Raw genomic sequence first — 21,593 nt, 5'->3', positions numbered from 1 at the left:
TTCTCTCATTGCTAAAGACATTAGAGCTTATCCTTTGCTCCTTTCTAAGTGGTGGTGTTAGAAAGTTGGCCTCCGGCAAAAAAGTCAACTTTTGAACTAAGACAGATAGAATTTTTTTTTCAATGACAATCGATAGACCTTGATGAGCTGATCAAAGCATATGTCATCCATTTTTTGTTACAAAAATTCCTTCATGACATACACCAGTTTCAAAGTTTCAAGGGGTTGACAACTTCAGTGGTAAGGTACACACTTGAACCAAAAATAGGCCGATACCAATTGTGAGATGTGTAGGGGACTTCCAAGCAACAGTCGATTATTAGCTTATAATCATCTTTGGCAATGAGGGGTTTGTAACTTTTGCTGATTGGTGTACCTATTATCTGTTTCTGGTGTAATTGATGGTAAGAACAACTTGGTTCCCGATTGTAAGACATGTAGGGGAGTTGTAAGTAATAATCGGCTGTTAGGCTACAATGACTTCAGCGACAAGGGGTTTGGAACTTTTGCTAGTTGGTGTACCCATTATTTGTTTCCGGTGAACTTGGATGTATATCCCGGGAGAGGGACTTGTAAGTAAGAATCGGTTGCTAGAGGAGGCTCACGAGGGGCTACAAATTTTTGCAAATTGATACACATCTATGGAATCAGGGACCCATAAATTTCCTGTAATGACTCGCCATCCAATAATAAGCGATCCTGGATGGCGAGTCATTACAGGAAATTTATGGGTCCCTGATGGTATTTTGATCCTGAAAAGTTACAGATAGCTTTATAATACCAACTAGATTACATAAGATAATGTTCCAAGTTTCCATCCGTCACGATGTCTACGATTGAAAAGGATAAAGTTCAACCGGCTGCAAAGTGACATTTAGGGGCCTAGTAAGTAATAATCGGCTGTTAGTGTGGACCTCGGGCCGGATTGATGAATATGACATTATATTTTGGAAAGCCTCGTACGACTCTTGCCTGGGGCCAAAAAGGATGGTTTTTGCTTGTCCTCGAGCCAGAGCCTATGGTGTGCAAAGGATAAAGTTCAACTGGCTGCAAAGTCAATTTAGTCCCTTCTTCCAATATTTTTTTTTTTTCAACCCTGAGGAATAGTCTTGGATCATCTGATTACTGATTGTGTTATTCTTTGTCTCTCACGGAAGAGGGACTTGTAAGCAAGAATGGGTTGCTAGAGGAGGTTCATGAGGGGCTACAAATTTGTGCAAATTGGTGCACATCTATGGTATTTGATCCTGAAAAGTTACGGATAGCTTTATAATACCAACTAGATTATATAAGATAATGTTCCAAGTTTCCATCCGTCACGATGTCTACGATTGAAAAGGATAAAGTTCAACTGGCTGCAAACTCAATTTAGTCCCTTTTTCCGATATTCTTTTGCTGTTGTTTTTTCAACGCTGAAGAATTTGATCATGTGATTACTGATTGTGTTCTTCTTTGAATATGCCGTTTTGAAAGCTTTGATAGTTTTGACAACTTCAGCATTTAACTGATAGCGAAGAAACAAAACCAAAGTGTTGCTCTCGCAACACTTTAATCGGCAAAGCCGGACAAAGGTTGCCGCAACACTTCACGTTGCCCAGGCAACGTAGGTCTAGTTTTTCTCTGGGAATGGAATATTTGGTTGAAGATTGGCTTCAATATGACTTATTTTGGAGAAGGGTTATTTCCAGGCTTTGGGCTAGCCATGGGTGGAAGTAGATATAGGCCCTACTAAACTGAAGGAAAACTCGACTTTCTTAAAACTTGAAACCCCCTCCCCCTCGCCCTATTTTAGATAGGGCTTGTGGTGTCAGAGCTCGATATGAGCCCTGATCCTAGTCATCTTTGATCTAGCTTTCATTTGGATCCGTTGCTCCATTTGCAAGTTATACTAAATTAAACCAAAAGCTTCACTGATATCCATCAATCTCTCGCAAGCTACACTGAATTAAATGAAAAACTCAACTTTTAATTAAGCTTGGGTCTCCATCCCAGAACTCAATGCATATCATACTCTTAGGCATCTTTATTCAATTTTCATCGAAATTCATCTCCATATGCAAGTTACAGTGAATTAAATAAAAAGCTCAAATTTTTTTTAACACTTAAAACCCCATTGCCCTAATTAAGCTCAATTATAAATCCAAATAGTTCAATTTCAATACAAATCTGACTGGCGGTTCTCCCGCTATACTCGATTGCACAGACGGGCGGACAGACAGACAGATCTCAAAAACCTATCTTGATGGATATTTTCCACTATCCAAATAGGTGATGATATGCCATTGTTTTCCTTTTTTTAGATCCAATTAGCCAACATGGCTACCTAAGACGTTGCACATCCGTCCTTCCGTCTGTCCATCTGTCTGTGTAATCACGTATAGGGGGAAAAACTCTGGTTGGATTTGGATGAAAATTTTAATGGCCAGATTTGGTGCCAAGGATCATGAGACACTCCAAGTTGAAAGATGAAGACCCTAGCTCAAATAAAACAGGGGGGAGAGGGCTTTACCTGCTAAAAACAGTTTTTCGTTTAATTCAGAGCAAATTGCGACTGGAGTGATGGGTTTGAATGAAAATTGAACCAAAGAGGCCTAAGACCATGACACATATCAAGTTTTCTGATAAAGACCCTTGCTCAAATTTAACAAGGGGGAGTGGGTTTTGATTCCTGAAAATTTAAGTTTTCTGTTTAATTTAGTATAACTTGCAAATGGAGTAACAGATCCGACTGAAAACTAGACCAAAGATGCCTAAGATCAGGGCTCATATGAAGTTCTGGTATCACAAACCCTGTCTCAAATAGGGCGAGGGGGAGAGGGTTTCAAGTCTTAAGAAAGTTGAGTTTCCTTTAATTTAGTAGGGCCTATAACTTATGAATGGAGTGACAAATCTGAAGTCAGATTCGTCTGAATACCTGAATTTGCTGGAACGAATTTGACAAAATACCACTGTATTGGATCCAGCTAGAATTGCCTAGACTTTTTTATTGCAGACAACATTTGGATGGGCAAAGATTCATAGCTTCAGTAGTTTTACCAATAATATGGTCCTGAAGATGATGAAATGGTAGAAATCTGGTTCGATTGACGAGATGACAAAACTTAAACACTAACGTCAAAAATATAAGCCCAAATGGACTACAGTATGCAACATTTAGCACAAAACAAGGGATTTTAGCTCACTGTCGACCAGTGAACTGTGAAATAATTTCAATTTTCTTTGTTATATAACTTTTAAACAAAAATTAAACCAAGTGTTAATCATACTATAATTTTTTTTTGTCAAAAACAAATACCTTATTTCATATCCAAAAATAGGGCATGGAGCTATATCTGAGTTTACTCTAAATCTAAAGGATGATGTTTTCTTGTACATTGCCAAAGCACACACACAAAATTTTTGTGTCAAAGGTAAAGTATTTGAAAAACAAGTACATTAAAAGTATCTTAAGTAATAAGTATTTTGTAATCTTACTTAAGTATCAAGTAATAAGTACACCCTCAAGTTTTTACTTAAGTACAAGTACAAGTAATGGAAAATTTTACTTAAGTACTACTTGAAGTAAAAGTAGTTCAAGTAAGTGACAGCACTGCTTGGTATTAACCAAGTGACATATAATGATCACAAATTCTTCATTCTGTCTGTCAGTCCTGGTTTTGCTACTTTAGGCACTTCCAGGTAAGCTAGGACAATGAAATTTGGCAAGTGTATCAGGGACCAGACCAGATTAAATTAGAAATAGTCGTTTTCCTGATTTGACCATCTGGTGGGAGGAGTGGGGAGCCGGTTAATTCAGGAAAAAGTAGAAAAATGAAGTATTTTTAACTTACAAATGGGTGATGGGATCTTAATGAAAATTGATGTTTTGAAGGATATCATGTCTCAGAGCTCTTATTTTAAATCCCAAACAGATCTGGTGACATTGGGGGGAGTTGGAGGGGGGAACCTAAAATCTTGGAAAATGCTTAGTGGAGGGATTGGAATGAAACTTGGTGGGAAGAATAAGCACAAGTCCAAGATACATGACTGACATAACCAGACAGGATCCGCTCTCTCTGGTGGAGCTGGGGGGGGGGGGGGGTAATTTGGAAAAATTAGAAGAAATGAGTTATTTGTAACTTATGAACAGGTGATCAGATCTTAATGAAATTTTATATTTAGAAGGATCTTGTGCTTTAGAGCTCTCATTTTAAATCCCGACCAGATCCGGTGACATTGGGGGAGTTGGAGGGGGAAACTGGAATTCTTGAAAAACATGAAAATTGAGGTATCTTCATCTTATGAATGGGTGATCAGATCTTAAAGAAACTTGATATATAGAAGGATCTTATGTCTCAGATGCTTCATTTTCAATTCAAATCGGATCCTAGGACATAGGGGTTGGAGAGGGGAAACAAAATCTTGGGAACCAGAAATCTTGGAAAATGCTTAGAGTGGTGAGATTGGGATGAAACTTGATGGGAAACATAAGTACAAATTATAGATACATGATTGACATAATTGGAATGGATCTGTTCTCTTTGGGGGAGCTGGGGGGTGTTAATTTGGAAAAATTAAAAAAAAATTGATGTATTTTTAACTTAAGAATGGGTGATGGGATCTTAATGAAATTTGATATTTAGAAGGAACTCATGTCTCAGAGCTCTTATTTAAAATCCTGACCAGATCTGTTGACATTGGTGGGAGATGGAGGGGAAACCGAAAATCTTGGGAAATGCTCAGACTGGAAGGATCATAATGAAACTTGGTGGGAAAAATAAGCAGAAGTCCTAGATACATGGTGGACATAACCGGAACGGATCTGCTCTCTTTGGGGGAGTTGGGGGGAGGTTTAATTCTGAAAAATCAGAAAACAATACTATAAATGACGACTGGGACACAGGGACACAACTACAACGGGGACACCGGGGGCACAGGGGGATATATAAAGGACTATGGGGACACAGGGAATATTCGATTAGCAATCACCATCAACAAAGCTCAAGGGCAATCATTAGAATAATCAGGTATAGATCTGAATACGGATTGTTTTTCCCATGGACAATTATATATTGCATGTTCAAGAGTAGGTAAACCTGACAATCTATTTATATGCACAGACAATGGGACAGCGAAGAATGTTGTAGATTCGCAAGTTTTACGTAGTTAAAAACATATATATATATATATATATATATATATATATATATATATATATATATATATATATATATATATATATATATCCCAACAGCTAGTATATATATATATATATATATATATATATATATATATATATATATATATATATATATATATATATATATATTATCAACATTAGCTTAAAATCGGTTTAATAGCTTAATATATAATATACACACATTTAATATACACATATTTGGATAGACTACATGGAGATTATGCGTAAAAACAAATTGATAACTTATTAATTGTTCCTAATAATATGTTCTCTGCTGCGTATCAATTTTTGCTATAAAATTGATGAATTGGCTCGGGGATGTCTACTTGTGGATTTGTGTGTGGGAAATGTACTTGAGTACAGTTTGCATGAAATTAATTAAATTAGCTGCCACACAAAATTTCTTGTTTCTTGTTTCTTTTCGAAAATGTTTATATTTTACGATTCTCCCCGGTCTTTACTTGTGCATTTCATATAATTGGTCAGTTTTGGCCCTCTCCCTTGGCCTGATTTTTGGGATGTCGAAAAACTTGCCCCTTCTTCCAAAGTTTGAAGCCCTCGAAATAATTTTGCTGTATACTGGAATACCTTGGACTCTTAAGGCATTCAAAATAGGTGTTGTGACAGGAAATATTCATTAAAAGATGTATAGCAAAGAGTCAACCACGTCCTTTGACGCGAAAGTCTGAAATTGATGTATGTTCATAGACTTTATTGATTTTTCTTCTAAATTTCTCGCTAATTCTAGGAGGAGTATTTTCTTTACAAAAAGGCAAAGGATCTTTATTAAATATCTTAAATAGGAACAAAATGAAAATCAAATCTAGCACTGGGTCAGAGTTGCACCTTGCGGTGTACATCCAATGGTAAAAGTTCTAGTGGCAGCATTGTTGGTAATGGTAGTAAATAGAGTCATTGTTGTCTTCACCGTAGAAATGCCAACCTTTACAAAACGCTCCTCGGGGCTAGCTCTTTCGAAGCTTTCAGTGTTGATCGAGGCATCGATCATATACGTTTCTCCATCATCAGAGCTACAAATAGAAATGAGACTTTAAGAGGATCTCTGAACTTTTTCCACGTAAATGCTAAAAGTCATCTGAAAAATCGTCTTATCGCCAGTGCTTGCAACCACGTGGGTGTCACGTTCCTTAAAGCCAAAGGGACTCGAGGCCTTTTAAATTGATAGGGTTTCAAACAGCAATCAGATTAGCGGATGGGAACAAACCATTGAAAAAAACAGCATTATCAGTTAAAACAGTACTTATATAGGCTAGATGTATATGCAAAGGTTTAGGCTTGGGCGTTCACCCCATTCCCCGGAAAATACTCCTGGTTGACTGGTCTCCGATCACTTTCGACTTACAAAAAAGACTAGTTCTCAATTTTTGATGTAATGAGCCTTCTCCAAAGTTTTTGCGACCATGATTTGGAGTTGGAGACGAGGAAGGGGCAGTCTCCCTCCTATACGGAACAAATTCTGCTCATTTTGGGGTTTAGTGTTATTCTTTACTTTCATAATAACAGCGTAGACCAGAAATATAACAATAAATCAAAGGGGATTAAAGGTCAATTTCAAATTTGTTATGTGTTTTAAAGCCTCATTTTTACCCTCCCCCAAAAACAACAGTCCTGTTTATGGCCCCGGGCATTATGCATAATTTTTTACCTCTGCCCTCCCCTCATCTCCCCCTTAGAACTCATTCTGTATTTATCTGAAGACTCAATTAGAGCTTGCTCCTTACTTTGAGTTTAAAAAACATGTTTTTTTTTTTAAATTTCATTTATCTGAAGGGTCAGTGAGAGCTGGGATGCTTTGGTATTAAACTGAAAACTTTGAAGTATCTCCCTCCCTCCGTAACTACAAAACTATCAGAAAACCCCATTGTAGAAGTTTAAGTGCCTTTTTATTTTTTGTAATTTGTCCATTGTTTACACATAACTATCTGTTATTGGGAAACATACGGACATTTTTTGCAGGGGATTGTTCTGTGGGGGGGATTATCTGGAGGAATTGTCCAAGTTTTTCCAAATTTTTTCGGAAGAATTTTTCTATAAAATTCTATTTATTTGTCTTTCTTCCTCTTTGCATGCACAATTCTACGTATGAAGAGAATGTTACGGCAAAATTATCCCGGGGAAATTCTCAGCGGGGATCAAATTTTCTGGCAAGATTTTTCCTTGGAAAAATGTGGCTAGTGTTCACAAATATGGTGCAAGGTGACAACTCTGTTCTTGTTGCATAAAATGTTTCTAGCGTTTATTTTACTTCATCACTGCTAATCTCCCCCCCCCTCTCTCCTTAGAACCAACAATAAAGGTGTAGCCTGAATGTATACGTAGGAACTTAGAAGAATCAGACAACAAGTCGCAAAAACTCATTTAGTTTTCGTTTGAAGGGCCAGTGTGGCTAAAAAAAAACTAGGCAATTGGAACGCTCTTTTTTTGGTATCTTACCAAGCGTTACCTTTGGTATCTTACTATATCCCTGCATTGTGAAGCAAATCACTTCAGATAATGGACTAAAACAAACGCTAGAAACATTTTTGCGCAATAAGAAGGGAGATTTCACCTTGTAGCACCCTTGTGGACATTATCTACATTTTACTACGGAAAAATCTTGTTAGACAAATTGATCCCCGTTGAAAGAAAATTCTACCCAAAAATTTTCTCCCCGCGGGAAATTCCCCTAGAAAATTTTCCCTCCCCCTGCAGAAAAAAACCGCAAAAAATGCTCGTATGTTTCTAAGATCAAATACTATCTGTAAGCAATGCACAAATTAAAAAAAACTTAAAAAGGCAATTTAACTTCTCTAGTGAGATTATCGGATCGTTTTGTAGTTAGTTAGGGAGGTAAATACCTCAAAGGACACATTTTAATGCCAAATCAACCTCATTGAATCAACCTAGCTCTCATTGAAATCAACTCAACCTACTCAACCTCATCAAACTCAACCTCAACCATCAAAATCAACTCAACCTCATCAAATCAACCTAGCTCTCATTGAAGCTTCAGATAAATACTTAATTGGTTCTAAGAAAGAGACGAGGGGAGGGTGGAAGTAAATGTTGATATATAGCCCTCTAGGGCTGCAACCAAGACTTTTGTTTGAGCGGGGTTATTATTTCGGGTAGGGGGGTGGATAGAAAAACCTTTAAAAACGCATCAATAATGTAAAATTTATATTTACTCCCTTATGATTTCTGGGAATACTTCTGGTCTGCACTGCTATTATCATGGTTGCAGCGGGAGCTACAAACCTAGTAAAGAGCTAACCGCAGCCCATATTACTAAAAATTAAAAAGCGCGTTTTGAAAAAAAAACTGCCTAGTGAAAAAAATTGCCATCTGATACTGACTCAGGAATGATAACTTAGTTCTTAAAAGTAATAGTTTATTGGGAAAAGAAATTTATGGTGATTTCGAAAAAGAGCTGGAAACCCCTCGAAAGGGGCGTCAGATCGAAATGAAAACTCTACCATTAGAAACAGCATGGTCGGAAACTTCTTACAGGGAAATTACAGTCCCCTTCTTTGAACAACAAGGAAAATTCCTTTTTGCATCGCTAGCACAAATCTGTCTCCTTTTTTTTCAGCAGACCTAGCGGGGTACCAGAACATCATAGAGAGATGCTTAATGGCTCAGTAAAAAGTTATTTCTCATGTCTACGCGCTCCTTATAATTTTCGCCACCTGCAAGTGCCATATGACTTTTTTTGTGCGATTTCTAAAGGGGTGGGGCTAGCGGGCTACCAAAACATCGTTGACCGATTTGTTATGGCTCATATAAAAGGGATTGCTCATATCTACGTCTTTCCTATAAAATCCACCATCTGCAAGTGCCAAATGGCACTAAAAATGGCACTATTGGTGCTATGTCTAGATTAGAAAAGCTGTTGCTAGTGGGCATAGAGATGTTTAATTGCTCATTTGAAAGTTATTGCTAATATCTACGTGTTTTTTTTTACCAGTTCTACCATCCGTAAGTGCCATATAGCACTAAAAACGGCATTTTTGGTGCCACTTCTTAAGTGGAAAAGCTTGGAAGTATAAAACGGTACCATTATAATAGCTATGGTCCAAAACCCTTAACTGGAGATTTACAAAAGCCTGTCCCGTATACTCCCCCTCCCAACCCCCTTAGTAAGTCTCATTAGTCTGTTGGGAGAATTCAGTATGCATTCTTTAACACGGTTAGCCGACGTTGGGGCTCGCAAAAGGATTTTTAAAATATTGAATGTTCTTAAGAGGAAGAAATTCATAGAAAAACAAATAATTGAATCTCAAATTTCCAAATGACTATTCCTTGATTTACTCCCTCCCTTCCTCCTGTTTCCAAAAGTTGAGCTCCGCCGAATATAGTTTAATGCTCTCAATCTTTGTAATAGAAGCTTTTATTAACTCAGTGTTTTATAATCGCCAATTACAAATGTATTTGCTGAATAACGTCCATTAATTATACTTTAATCTCCATAGTCTTTTGGGAAAGGCCGTAAGTTACACAATTTGGCCCTACAAGAACAAATAGATTGAATTTCATCATCAGCCGCCTTAGTTCAGTTACTAGCGCGTTAGACTTTGGATCAGAATGGCAAGGGTTAAGTTCCTTAATCAGGCATTTTTATTTCAATCATGGTTTTTTGCCTTAAATCTGATTATTATTCAGCTAATTCACAATTTTTTTTGTGAATTTTGAAATATTCCTTATACTATTTTTGGAATAAATTACGCCCCAGACCCCAACCCATTGCCTTTGACACCACTCAAAGTTGTATCTTCAAAGAAGGATTACTTATTGTTATATTTATTTATTCATATTATTTCCTTTTTTTACTAACTAACAGACAGAACAAAACAATTTGTAATGTATATAGAGAAATCGTAGCACTAAGAACCTATTAGCATATTTTTTTCTGTGATATTTTTCCTGGTTGTCAGGTTACTTTCCAACTTTTTCTTGTTTATTGCTATTTAACACCTGTATGTCTAATGTTTTTCGGTGTTTATCAGGGGGGGGAGTGGGGGATGTTTAGTGAAATAAGTTAGATATTTTAAAATTTTGCTTAGGTTTTGAAAACCTTAAAAATCTTCTTTAGAAAAATAGTTACTCTTTCCTAACTGTTGAGGTTGCCCACCTTCAAAAATTGTGTCCATTATTTCGTCTAGCATGGATTTCTCGGCATTATTTGAAAAACGATCAGAAATTAAATAATGTTTTTCAGTTGGAAGTAAGGAGCGACATTAACTTAAAACGAACAGAAATTATTCCGTATACCACAGTCTATCTAACATATATCAATAAAGATAATAAAAATAAACCGAATGGTTTATTTTTTCCCTATATTTGTAGGATTATAGAAAACTAGCGCTTTACTGAAAACACAAAACTGTATAGGAGCTATGGTACAGTAAAAGTAAACTGATTAAGGCCACTTTTTACAGTATACAAAAAAACCATTTTCTTGAGTAATACTAATGTATGTTTCTTACAATTTAAGATTGATTATTACTCACTATTGGCATTATAGCTGGTGAAACCAAAAATTAACCTGATAAATCAATACAATATTTCTATACGCGGTTCAGCGACTTTGCTGTTATTAAAAAAGTACATATTATTTTGCTTAAGCTTTTAAGATGATTTTAATTGTATACTCAAAGTTACTGATATCACAGCTGGTGTAAGACTATGAAAAGCTTTATAGGTCAGTTTGTTGTTGTCAGGCTACATACTCACTTTTAACTAATAAATCAACATTCTTGATTCTATGCTTGGTTTCTGTGTTTTCAGTAAAGTACTAGTTTTCTATAATCCTACAAACATAGGGAAATGTGATTATTTGGTTTATTTTTACTAGCTTTATTGATATATGTTAGATAGACTGTGAAGCAATAACTTTTGTTCGTTTTAAGTTTCACCTTCGCTCTTTACTTCCCTCAAAAAACTTTTTTTTTAATTAATGGAAGTAAAGAGTAACTTTAAATCTCAAAATGAGAAGATTTTTTCTCTGTTTTTGAGAGAGACAGCCCCTTCCTCAACCAAATGTTCCCTTTATGGTCACTGAAACTTAGAAGGGGGCTCATTAGACGTGAAATTGAGAGCTCTAGACCTATTTTATAAGTTGAAAGGAATTGGGAACCAACCAACCGCAGTGAAGGGGATTATTCGAGAGAGTATTTTCTGGGAGGGGGGGGTAAACGCCGGATCCCAAAGGGTTACGGGTTCCTGTTGTATCTCTTCAAAATCATTCGAAGGGTATGGGTACAACCAGGGCCACTACCCCAGGCATTGCAGCTGGGCTGGGGGCTGCTACCCACTGCGATTCAAATTTTAATTTTGATTCAACTTTTCTGCTATATATCTGAGTATGAAAGGGGGAGTTTTAATTCTCCGGGCATCACCGACCCTATTAATGGCTCTGTGTCTATTGATGGTGCAATCACGGTTGCAGCTGTAGCTGAGACCTAGTAAAGAGCGAACGACAGCCCATAGTAACCAAAAGTTATAAATATTGTTTAGAAAAAAACTACCTAGTGAAAAAAAAAATCGCATTTGACACTGATTCAAGAATGGTGACTATTATGTCGGTTCGTCTTAAAAATAAAAGTTCATTGTGAAAAGAATTTATGGTGATTTCGAAAAAAGTCTGAAACCCGTCGAAAAAAGACGTCACATCAAAGACGTCATTTTTTTTTCAAAATTCCTTCCAAGGAAGGAATTTTTTTTCTCTTATCAGGGCTATAGGTACCCAGAACGTCATAGAGAGATGTGTAATAGCTCATTCAAACGGAAATTCAATTTGCTAGTGCCCTTTTCAAGTGACCAAAAAGATTGGAAGGCAACTAGCCCCCTCCCTAAGGACTCCCTCCCCCAAGGTAATCCAATCTAAATTTTGGGATAGCCAAATTGTTCAGGTTTGTTTAAAGGTCTAATATTTTTTGTTTTGGTGATGATATAAGCCTCCATAGCTCCTGGGGAAAGGGCTGCACTCTGTATCGATATCGGACGCATCGATATCACGCGTATTGGTATGGGCGTATTGGTATCACAGGTACCTTAGACAGATTTTTAATTGCTCATTAAAAGATATTGCTCATATCTATGGCCTTCCTATAAATTCCACCATCATCAAGTTGCAAATGGTACTAAAAGCAGCACTTTTGATGCTAAGTTACGTGGAAAGGCAAGGACTATTGGGCTACCAAAACTTTTTAGAATGACGTTTAATGGCCCATTTGAAAGCTATTGCTCATAGCTACGTGATGTTTATCAATTCTACCATCCGTAAGTGTGATATAACACTAAAACAACACTTTTGATATCACTTCTTAAGTAGAAAAACTACTTTCGTATTCAAAAACTATTTAAAACGATTCAGCACAATAAATTCATTTGAAAGAGACTTTAATTTCTAATCGTTTTCCCGATCGCTCCAAAAATCCAGAAATACAAAAAACTTTAAAAACACATCATAATGTAAAATTGATATTTAATTTCTGGGAATATCTCTATTCTACGCTGTTATTATAAAAGTAAAGAGCAACGTTTAACCCCAAAATGAGCATGCCGTATAGTAGGGGGACTGCCTTTTCCTCAACCTCATGGTTTTAGAAACTTTGGAGGGTGTTTTTGCATTAGAAATTGACAGTTCTAGTCCTTTTCTTATAATAAGTCGATTGGGGACCAACCAGCCGTGGAGAAGGGGGGGGGAGGGTAAACTACGGATCCTTTCTATTAGATCTTCTACTAGATCTAATAGATCTATGTAATGATTAGCATTCTTTAGGTCTTTCTATAGCTGTCAACAAAGCAGTCAAGTCAAGCCATAATTAAACATAATTAAGAATTACTTCCGCGTGTCAAATTCAACCAGCCTTTTTGTCAAAGTTGCGGTAGATAAAGGGTTTTGACAAAATTGGACGCATCTACTGAAAAAAACTAAGGAGACATATTACATTTTCTTATGTAGTAAAAAGTCAATAGCTTGTTTAAAATAACATATACAAACTATTAAACTCCCCTTGAGCAGTATTGGGTTTGTAAGCCGTAATCTGAACAATAATAAAGTCTGTGATGTAAACAGAGCTCATAAAATGGAAATTTTTGGAGAAGTCAGAAGACATAAATAAAATCCGGATCGTACGTTTAATTTAGATAAGTAAGATTTTTCAAGCTGTATGTCATTCACCATCTTAAAATAGAGATTTTTATAAATTAGAGTGAATGTGACAGTTTATTTTTTATTTAATTACCAATTGAATTTTTGGAAAAAATAATTCGTACATATTTTTGGCCATGTTTATGAGTGTAAACATGGAATTTCTCACTAAAAAATCCCAATTCCTGAGAAAGATATTGAGTATTGTTGAAGATAGGAAAATGGCATTAGATTAAAATGGAGTAGATTCTTCTTAGAGTCAGGAAAATAAAATAGATGAAATATTGCGAAATTCAAAGAAAACAACAACATTTTTGATGTTTTATAATTTGAATCCTATATTAATTTATTATTTCTTTTCTACAGTTCTTTTTAGTTTTAACAACATTTTTCTCAAAAGCATAGCAAACTTTATTCCTTAACCTCTAAGAGAGAATTTTTCCATGGTCTCCATGGAGACCATTGAGAGAACTGATAGATAGATATACCGTGGTAAAACAGAACCAATTGATAGAAGCAGTCTATATAACTTTTAGGGGACGAGATTCAAACTTAGCTTTTCCAAAAAAAATCCTCTCGGTACCTTTTGAATTAATTATAAACCTTTGAATTAATCTAAATTATAAGCGCAATAACCTGTGATTTATAGACAATATATTTTAAGCACTAGAAATTATAAGGCTCAGCTTAACAATTTTCTAGCATTTTTAGCATCGATGTTTTAAAATTCAGTTCTACTTTTATAGCTTTAAAATTTTTTGAAAGGTGTTACAAAACGTTCAATCATTCCAGTTTACTCATCAATCAATCAATCATCGATCAACCAATGAGACGGGCAGTGTGTTTAGTGGCATTTTTTTTTTACTCATTCCAAGGCTATTTTTTGCTATTAAAAACCACATTTGATATTATACGGCTCAGCTGAACAATTTTCTAGCATTTATAGCATTGATTTTTTAAAATTCAGTTCTACTTTTATAGCTTTAAAATTTTTTGTAAGATGTTACCAAACATTCAATCATTCCAATTTACTCATCAATCAATCAATCATCGATCAACCAATGAGACGGGCAGTGTGTTTAGTGGCATTTTTTTTTTACTCATTCCAAGGCTATTTTTTGCTATTAAAAACCACATGTGATATTATACGGCTTAGCTGAACAATTTTCTAGCATTTATAGCATTGATTTTTTAAAATTCAGTTCTACTTTTATAGCTTTAAAATTTTTTGTAAGATGTTACCAAACATTCAATCATTCCAATTTACTCATCAATCAATCAATCATCGATCAACCAATGAGACGGGCAGTGTGTTTAGTGGCATTTTTTTTTTACTCATTCCAAGGCTATTTTTTGCTATTAAAAACCACATGTGATATTATACGGCTTAGCTGAACAATTTTCTAGCATTTATAGCATTGATTTTTTAAAATTCAGTTCTACTTTTATAGCTTTAAAATTTTTTGTAAGATGTTACCAAACATTCAATCATTCCAATTTACTCATCAATCAATCAATCATCGATCAACCAATGAGACGGGCAGTGTGTTTAGTGGCATTTTTTTTTACTCATTCCAGGGTTATTTTTGCTATTAAAACCACATTTGATATTATACGGCTCAGCTTAGCAATTTTCTAGCATTTATAGCATCGACTTTTTAAGATTCAGTTCTACTTTTATAGCTTAAATTTTTTTTGTAATTTTTTTTACTCATTCTAGGTCTATTTTTTTGCTATTAAAACCACATTTGAATTTCTCAAACCATTCAAAACTTTTAATGATGCTCTGAAAACGTTTTAGTGTCCAGGCTTAGCACCTCCCCTTCCAGTAATCTCCAATATAGTCGAAAGTATATGTTTATCAATTTTCATGCTTTCTTTAAAAATTGAAAAATTCTTATGCTTAGCCGCACCGCTATTGTCCTAAAATGCAACCATGGCTGAATGTTTGTTAAGTAATCCTTTATTCAGCAAATGACCAAGAGCGTCTACTAGGTAGATGTTACAGGACCTGCAAGTTTTGACGATATACCTTCCCTCCCCCCCCCATCTCGTCTTAATAACGTAATAGCGTCATCCTTTCAGTTCTGACTAGTTTTACATTGACTTTTATTTATACTCTAAAATAACCGTTGGCTTTGTTAACGCTTAAAGGACAACTAAAGGTTCTTAGTTAGTCTTTAATTTTAAGCCAAATTCAGTAGTTAAAAGTCAACTTACGTTTCCACGGTACGAAGATCAGGTAGTTGAGTGGCCTCAGCAAGCGTAACTGCAGCGGGGTTGCCAGCACTGATTTCAACCAACTCACCATCAATTGGGTTTTCATATGCCCATCGTCTGCGACGACAATTCAATGGAGCACCTAAGCTGGTAGTGATTGTTGTCAAAGTGGTAGGCACAGAGATCAAGGGTGCGATGGTGTAGCAAAACGGGGTATGTGACACTGTTGTGCTGGCAGAGGTGAACTTGTAATATGTTAGGGTTTTTCCAAACGAAGCAAAAAGAAGCCTTTCCTCACTTGCAATTGCGACAGCAAAAAACAGGGGTACTAAGAAAAACTTAGACATGATTCTGAAAAGAAAAAAAAGGGTATATTGTGCAAGACAGCAACTTTTTTTCCTCTCTCTTTCCTGCTCATTTCCAATTTACTCTTATTTTCCCTTCCTCCCTTTCTGTTTTTCCCCTCTCCAAACTCTTTTTACTGTCTTAAGTAATTTTTTACATTTTTAAAACCATATCAAACAGTTCATGGTAACGAACTGCAGTAAGGAGCGACCCTACTCAATAGTAACCGAAATTCTAAAAACGGAATTTTTATAAAAATAGTTTTTACCGTTTTAAAAAGTAGAGTTGAGACAAAGAGTCAAACTTCAGCGTAAAGAGCGGGGCATTGAGGAGGGAATAGCCCCTTTCACATACGGAGTAATTTCTGTCCGTTTTAAGTTTTAATGTCACTCCTTACTTTCAGTTAAAAAAACTAGTTTTATTTTATTTAATTAGCTCCTAAAAACAAACCAAGTAATATCTGCTATAGTGTTATTGTCTATATTGTTATTGTCTACATATCATTATACATTAGAGAGCCATTACTTATAGAGTTTTGTCTCTGCCCTTTAGAACTTAAGTACTTAAACTTAGAAAATACTTTTGTTTGAACAAATTTTGTAAGACATAAAGATAAAAAGTAGATTATTGTAGAAATTTCTATGAAAACTTATCAATCAGCATAATCACGGCTTCCTTCATAAAATACGCTTTATCAGCATAAAAACTTGCTTTAAAATATCATCTCAGGTCCTTAATTGGGGTTTTAAAATTCTCGCTTAAATAAAACCTTTATCTTCATTTAGTCTGCTTTACTAATTAGGCCACAGTAGTAATGTATATAAATCAGAATAATCAGTAAACATGGACTCTTATATATTTACTTGTACAAATGTACATCAATTTTACATTTAACAATATAATCATTTATTATATTATTGTTTTTGACAATATTCCTATAAATATACTTATATATATGTTAAAAAAGTAATTATTTAATAACACTAATATTCTAATTATTTAAATATTAAATATTTAAATTCTGAATCATTATATAGTTAAACATTTGTTTATAAACATATAAATATGCAAAACTAAGAAATGGCAAAATAAAAAATGTAAATTGGCTAAAAATACACAGATAAACGAGATGTAAATATTTAATATTTACTTTTGAATATTTTGTAATTTTCTGAAATAAAAGGATCCAATCCTTATTTTTGGAAATTTGAAGTTTTCTCTTTATATTGGTATATGGTCCATACTATAAATTTTTCATATTTTAAATTTTCTAATTATTTTTCATAAAAGTTACATATTTTATGTTTTGTTTTTGCCCTTTTCTTTAATTGAAAAAAAAATTCCTGCATCATCACATCATTACTTATATTAGCCATCTATTTTTATACCAAACAGGATCTGACCAATTTGGATTCTCTCACACATGTCTTGAGAAGATCCTTTATTCCTTACACCCCTTGCGAGGGAATAGATGTATACATTTACGGGCATTTTTGCACAAATTCAAACACAAAACTTTTTTTCTAAGAATTTCATTCATTTGGGCTGGCTTACACGATTATGTAACAGGAATCCGGTAGTGATTGCTCGATACTGTACAACTTGTTTTTCAAATTGTAAATTGATCACCACTTTCCATCTGAAACATCACAATGTAGCACAGCCATGTCAAATTTTAATGAGCCAACTACTCCTAGTAAACATATGTATTAGCTACTGTAAGACATCACTATGTAGATATCACAGTGTAGCACAGCCATGTCACTTGAAAAAATAGCTTAAAGAATATTAATGAAAATTCAAGATAGAATTTTATACGTTCATATGGTAAAATCATTTGTGGTTAAGCTTTTCCATCCTAATTCTCCTCCCTCCCCCAGAAATGAAATTGTACCTGCTCACGCAGTTTTGACAAAAACTTTTAGGACATCTTACAAACTAAACTCAAGTGAATTTCTTATTCCGCCTCAAAAGGTATTTTTGTACACAACTTGTGACGAATTTTTCCATATCGCGATATTTTCGAATTTATCCCAATATTTAACTATTTTTTTCAAAATCCCGTGATTCTATAGCCTATCGACGATCTAACAACAAATATCTACGATCCGATTATTGCCGACTAAATTTTGCTGAATTTAATTCAGAAAATTTTACTCTTTCTTTTTATTTACGAAATGGGAAATCACAGTTATCTCGAATTGCATATCTTAGATTTTATTTGATGAGGAAAAATAGTGTTTCAATTCAAATTTGAAACTTCAACAGTTTTTCTGCTTAAGGCCTTTACTTTTAGTCTTCGATAGTCAAATAATTTACAGAATATAACTTTACCGTTTGCCAACAACTAAGCATAGATTTTTAAGTTTAAGATTGTATGAATTAGGTATAGCACATGCTCCGTTTGTACTGAACAGGGAACACTTGCATTTCTACTTTCACTTCTGCAGCCGAGGTGCTTGTGTAAGCATGTAAGCTTGTGTAAGAATATTTTCATGGGATAAGGGACCTTTCTATGAAAGGGGCATCGGATTTCCCAGCTTTATATAAAAAACGGTCAGAAATAAAATAAAAAAAGACATGTTTTTTCATCTGAAAGTAAGGAGCAACATTAAAACTAAAACGAAAAGAAATTATTCCGTATTTTAGGGGGGTTCACCCCCTAGTCATTATTAATCATTATTAATCATTAATTTTTAATGATTTTAATTCGAAAACGCAAGCTGCATCAACGAGTCACAGGCATACTCAGGGACACAAGCAACACAAGGATTTATTGTGCTTCTCCATGCTTCTCCATTTCCCTTTTTGTAAGTGGGTAAGAAATAAATTATTATTATTATTATTATTACAGGTTACAAATAAATATAATGGACAAATTTACAAATGCCCTTTTTATGTTGAAAACTTGCCTAATAGCGTTGAAAAATCTTGTGCATCGATTTCAACAAAATCACAAATATGCCATAAATAGGCCACAATGGCGTATTCCCCTTATTAAAGCCTATGAGAATATCCAATAAAATAGGCCACAATGAGGTATTCCCCTTATGAAAACCTATGAGAATAGCCAATAAAATAGGCCACACTGGCGTATTCTCTTTATTAAAGCCTATGCGAATAGCCAATAAAATAGGCCACAATGGCATATTCCCCTTATTAAAGCCTGTGAGAATAACTCTTTAAATTGTTATGTAAAGGGGTGCGAGACCTCAAAGAAACAGAAATGGAATCACTGCTTGCAATCACGGACGCAAAGTTTTTCTTTTAGAGGAGGTTGGACTAGTCAAATTTTTTAAGATATTCTAGTACACTAAAGTGGATTTCTATTGATTCTTGGTAAAAACCTTCCAGTTTTTAATGTAAAAGACACAGAAATGGAATCACTGCTTGCAATCACGGACGCAAAGTTTTTCTTTTAGAGGAGGTTGGACTAGTCAAATTTTTTAAGATATTCTAGTACACTAAAGTGGATTTCTATTGATCCTAAGTAAAAACCTTCCAGCTTTTAATGTAAAACCTGGCCCTTTAAAGGAGGTTTTCACGATCAGATCCGTCCCCCTACTATCTGCAGACGTTTGCTTTTATGTTTGTGGCCTTCACCATATTCAAAAAAAGTTTACCTTACCGAATGATCTTTATGAGTTAAAAGTCAAATTTGTGTCGTATTTTTTGCGTTAACAAACGTTTTTGAAAGTTTCGCAGAGAACGTCCGAACGAAAAAGTTGAAAGAAGAAGAATTTGGTTGGTACACCATATAGTAGATGCAATATGGCAAGTATTTGAGTAAAAAGTCTGGGAGTAAAAAGTCTTGGAATTTTGCTTGAAATATACGTGTAGCCGAAATAGTCAGTTGAGCAAACAGCTGAAATGAAGTCACAATAAATCAATAAAACAATTTTGTTTCAAGATTTAGAAACCTTAATCTGCTGAATGTTCCCCAAATTATTCTACTCGAAGTATAACCTCTACTCTGTAAAATCGTTCTTAAAAAAAAAACGATATTTGCATTTTGTGAAATAAATTTATAGTGAATAATCAATCGATAAGAAAGAAATAAAATAATATTTCTAAGGAATTTAACAAAGTATTTCACTGCGACTATACCTTGAAATGGACTGTCTTATTGGTTGAATATGAAGTATTTATTGAAATAAATTTACCTGAATTAATTCGACCAAGATATAGGATTGTTGTCCCAACGGCAGTGAGAAACTGATAATGCAAATAAATTGATAACTGCTTTTATATAGAGGGTTAACTCTGAGTCTATTTGCATATCTACCCGCTTTATGATTATCAAGGATGTAGGGCACTAGATCATAACTGTGAAAGTCAATAACCAATAGGCCTATTTTAAGGAAATAGCAAGTAGGCTTATTTATCTATCAAAGTTTATGTTACCTGGAAAGCTTTTTGGTGTAAAGAAAATTATTGAACTTGATTCGCAGATCGGGTTTAAGTCGCAAGTAATATAAAAAAAATCTGTTTCTCAATATGATAGTTCAAAATAATTTATAGTGCATATCATTTATAGTGCATAATATAATTGTTTTATAGTATATATTATTTTTATATATTAGTGGTTTTTTTCTTGTGACTTTTATATATTTAAAAATTTTTTCCTTATTACTATTACAGTAATATTTATTATTATTGCATTACGTGTTATTTATTAATTAAAAATTTATTATAATAATATAGTATGTAATATATATCAAGACTTTTTATTTTTATTTCTTTTTTATTCCTTTTTTTTTTATTTTATTTAATTTTTTATTGTGGATTTTTGTATAACGCTTCAGTATTACATTTTAACTGATTGACAAAAAGCTCTTCTGAAGATCCCTTAGTTAATAATTAGGCAAACTATTTTTCGCTGATTGGCAGGCTTAACTGTTATTATCAAGTATGAACTATTGGTCATCTCCATATTGGCTAATCGCTTATAAAATAGTCAAAATTATGTCATTTTGTTATCCGTATCTAACAAAAAGGGTTTCCGTATGATATCAACCACGAATTAAATCATTTCTTGCCAATATTTCGTGCCAAATCTGAAGAATATACTACTATTTACATTATTTTGTTAATAAAGCTATTTTAAACAAAATGGCTCTCTTAAAATTTCGCTCGGTTGCTTTTTCAGAAAACAGGATGTGAGGGGGGGGGTAGTTGCCTCCAGTCACTTTTGACTCTTAAAAAGAGAACTAGAAATTTCAATTTCCAATCAAATGAGCCTCCTACAAAGTTTATACAACCACCCCTTCCATAAAAAACTTCATATACCCTCGGGATATAATTTACATCCCTTGCCCTAAAACACTAGGGGGTGTGTGTCAATCCTGGAAGCATTGCTGTATGATCTTTGGACTATTTTAAACAAAATAGCTATCTCGAAATTTTTAGTTAATGCATTTGGGAAAAAAGGGTGTGGGGGGAGCTGGTTGTCCTCCAATCACTTTTGACTCTTAGAAAGCGAATTAGAATTTTGATTTCCAATCAAATTACCCTTCTCCAAAGTTTATGTGACCACCACTTCCATAAAAAACATTATATGCCCCCGGGGTATAACTTGCAACACTTGCGCCCGGGATCTAGGAGGTTGTGTCGACCCCGGATTTTTGTTATCTCATCTTTGGACTTTTTAAAACAAAATGGCTATCTCAAATTTTGATCGGGTACATTTGGGGA

The 21,593-nt window shown here is 34.6% G+C and overlaps 2 protein-coding genes across 4 annotated transcripts in view; one reads left to right on the top strand and one right to left on the bottom strand.

Moving 5' to 3' along the window:
• The window catches only part of LOC136032714 (chitooligosaccharidolytic beta-N-acetylglucosaminidase-like), a 152,310-nt gene that overhangs the window by 7,755 nt on the left and 122,962 nt on the right, over positions 1 to 21,593 (top strand). The window lies entirely within an intron of this gene.
• LOC136032713 (uncharacterized) lies at positions 5,936 to 20,161 on the bottom strand. The gene is made up of 3 exons (XM_065713021.1): positions 20,063 to 20,161; positions 15,555 to 15,905; positions 5,936 to 6,210 (listed from the first exon to the last, which is right to left on the bottom strand). The coding sequence occupies exons 2-3, from the start codon at positions 15,899 to 15,901 to the stop codon at positions 6,003 to 6,005; spliced, it is 555 nt and encodes a 184-aa protein (XP_065569093.1). The 5' UTR covers positions 15,902 to 15,905; positions 20,063 to 20,161; the 3' UTR covers positions 5,936 to 6,002.

Source organism: Artemia franciscana, chromosome 11 (assembly GCF_032884065.1).
Source record: "Artemia franciscana chromosome 11, ASM3288406v1, whole genome shotgun sequence".
NCBI lineage: Eukaryota > Metazoa > Arthropoda > Branchiopoda > Anostraca > Artemiidae > Artemia > Artemia franciscana.
The sequence above is the reverse complement of the archived record's forward strand: the minus strand, read 5'-3'. Positions and strand labels throughout refer to the sequence as shown.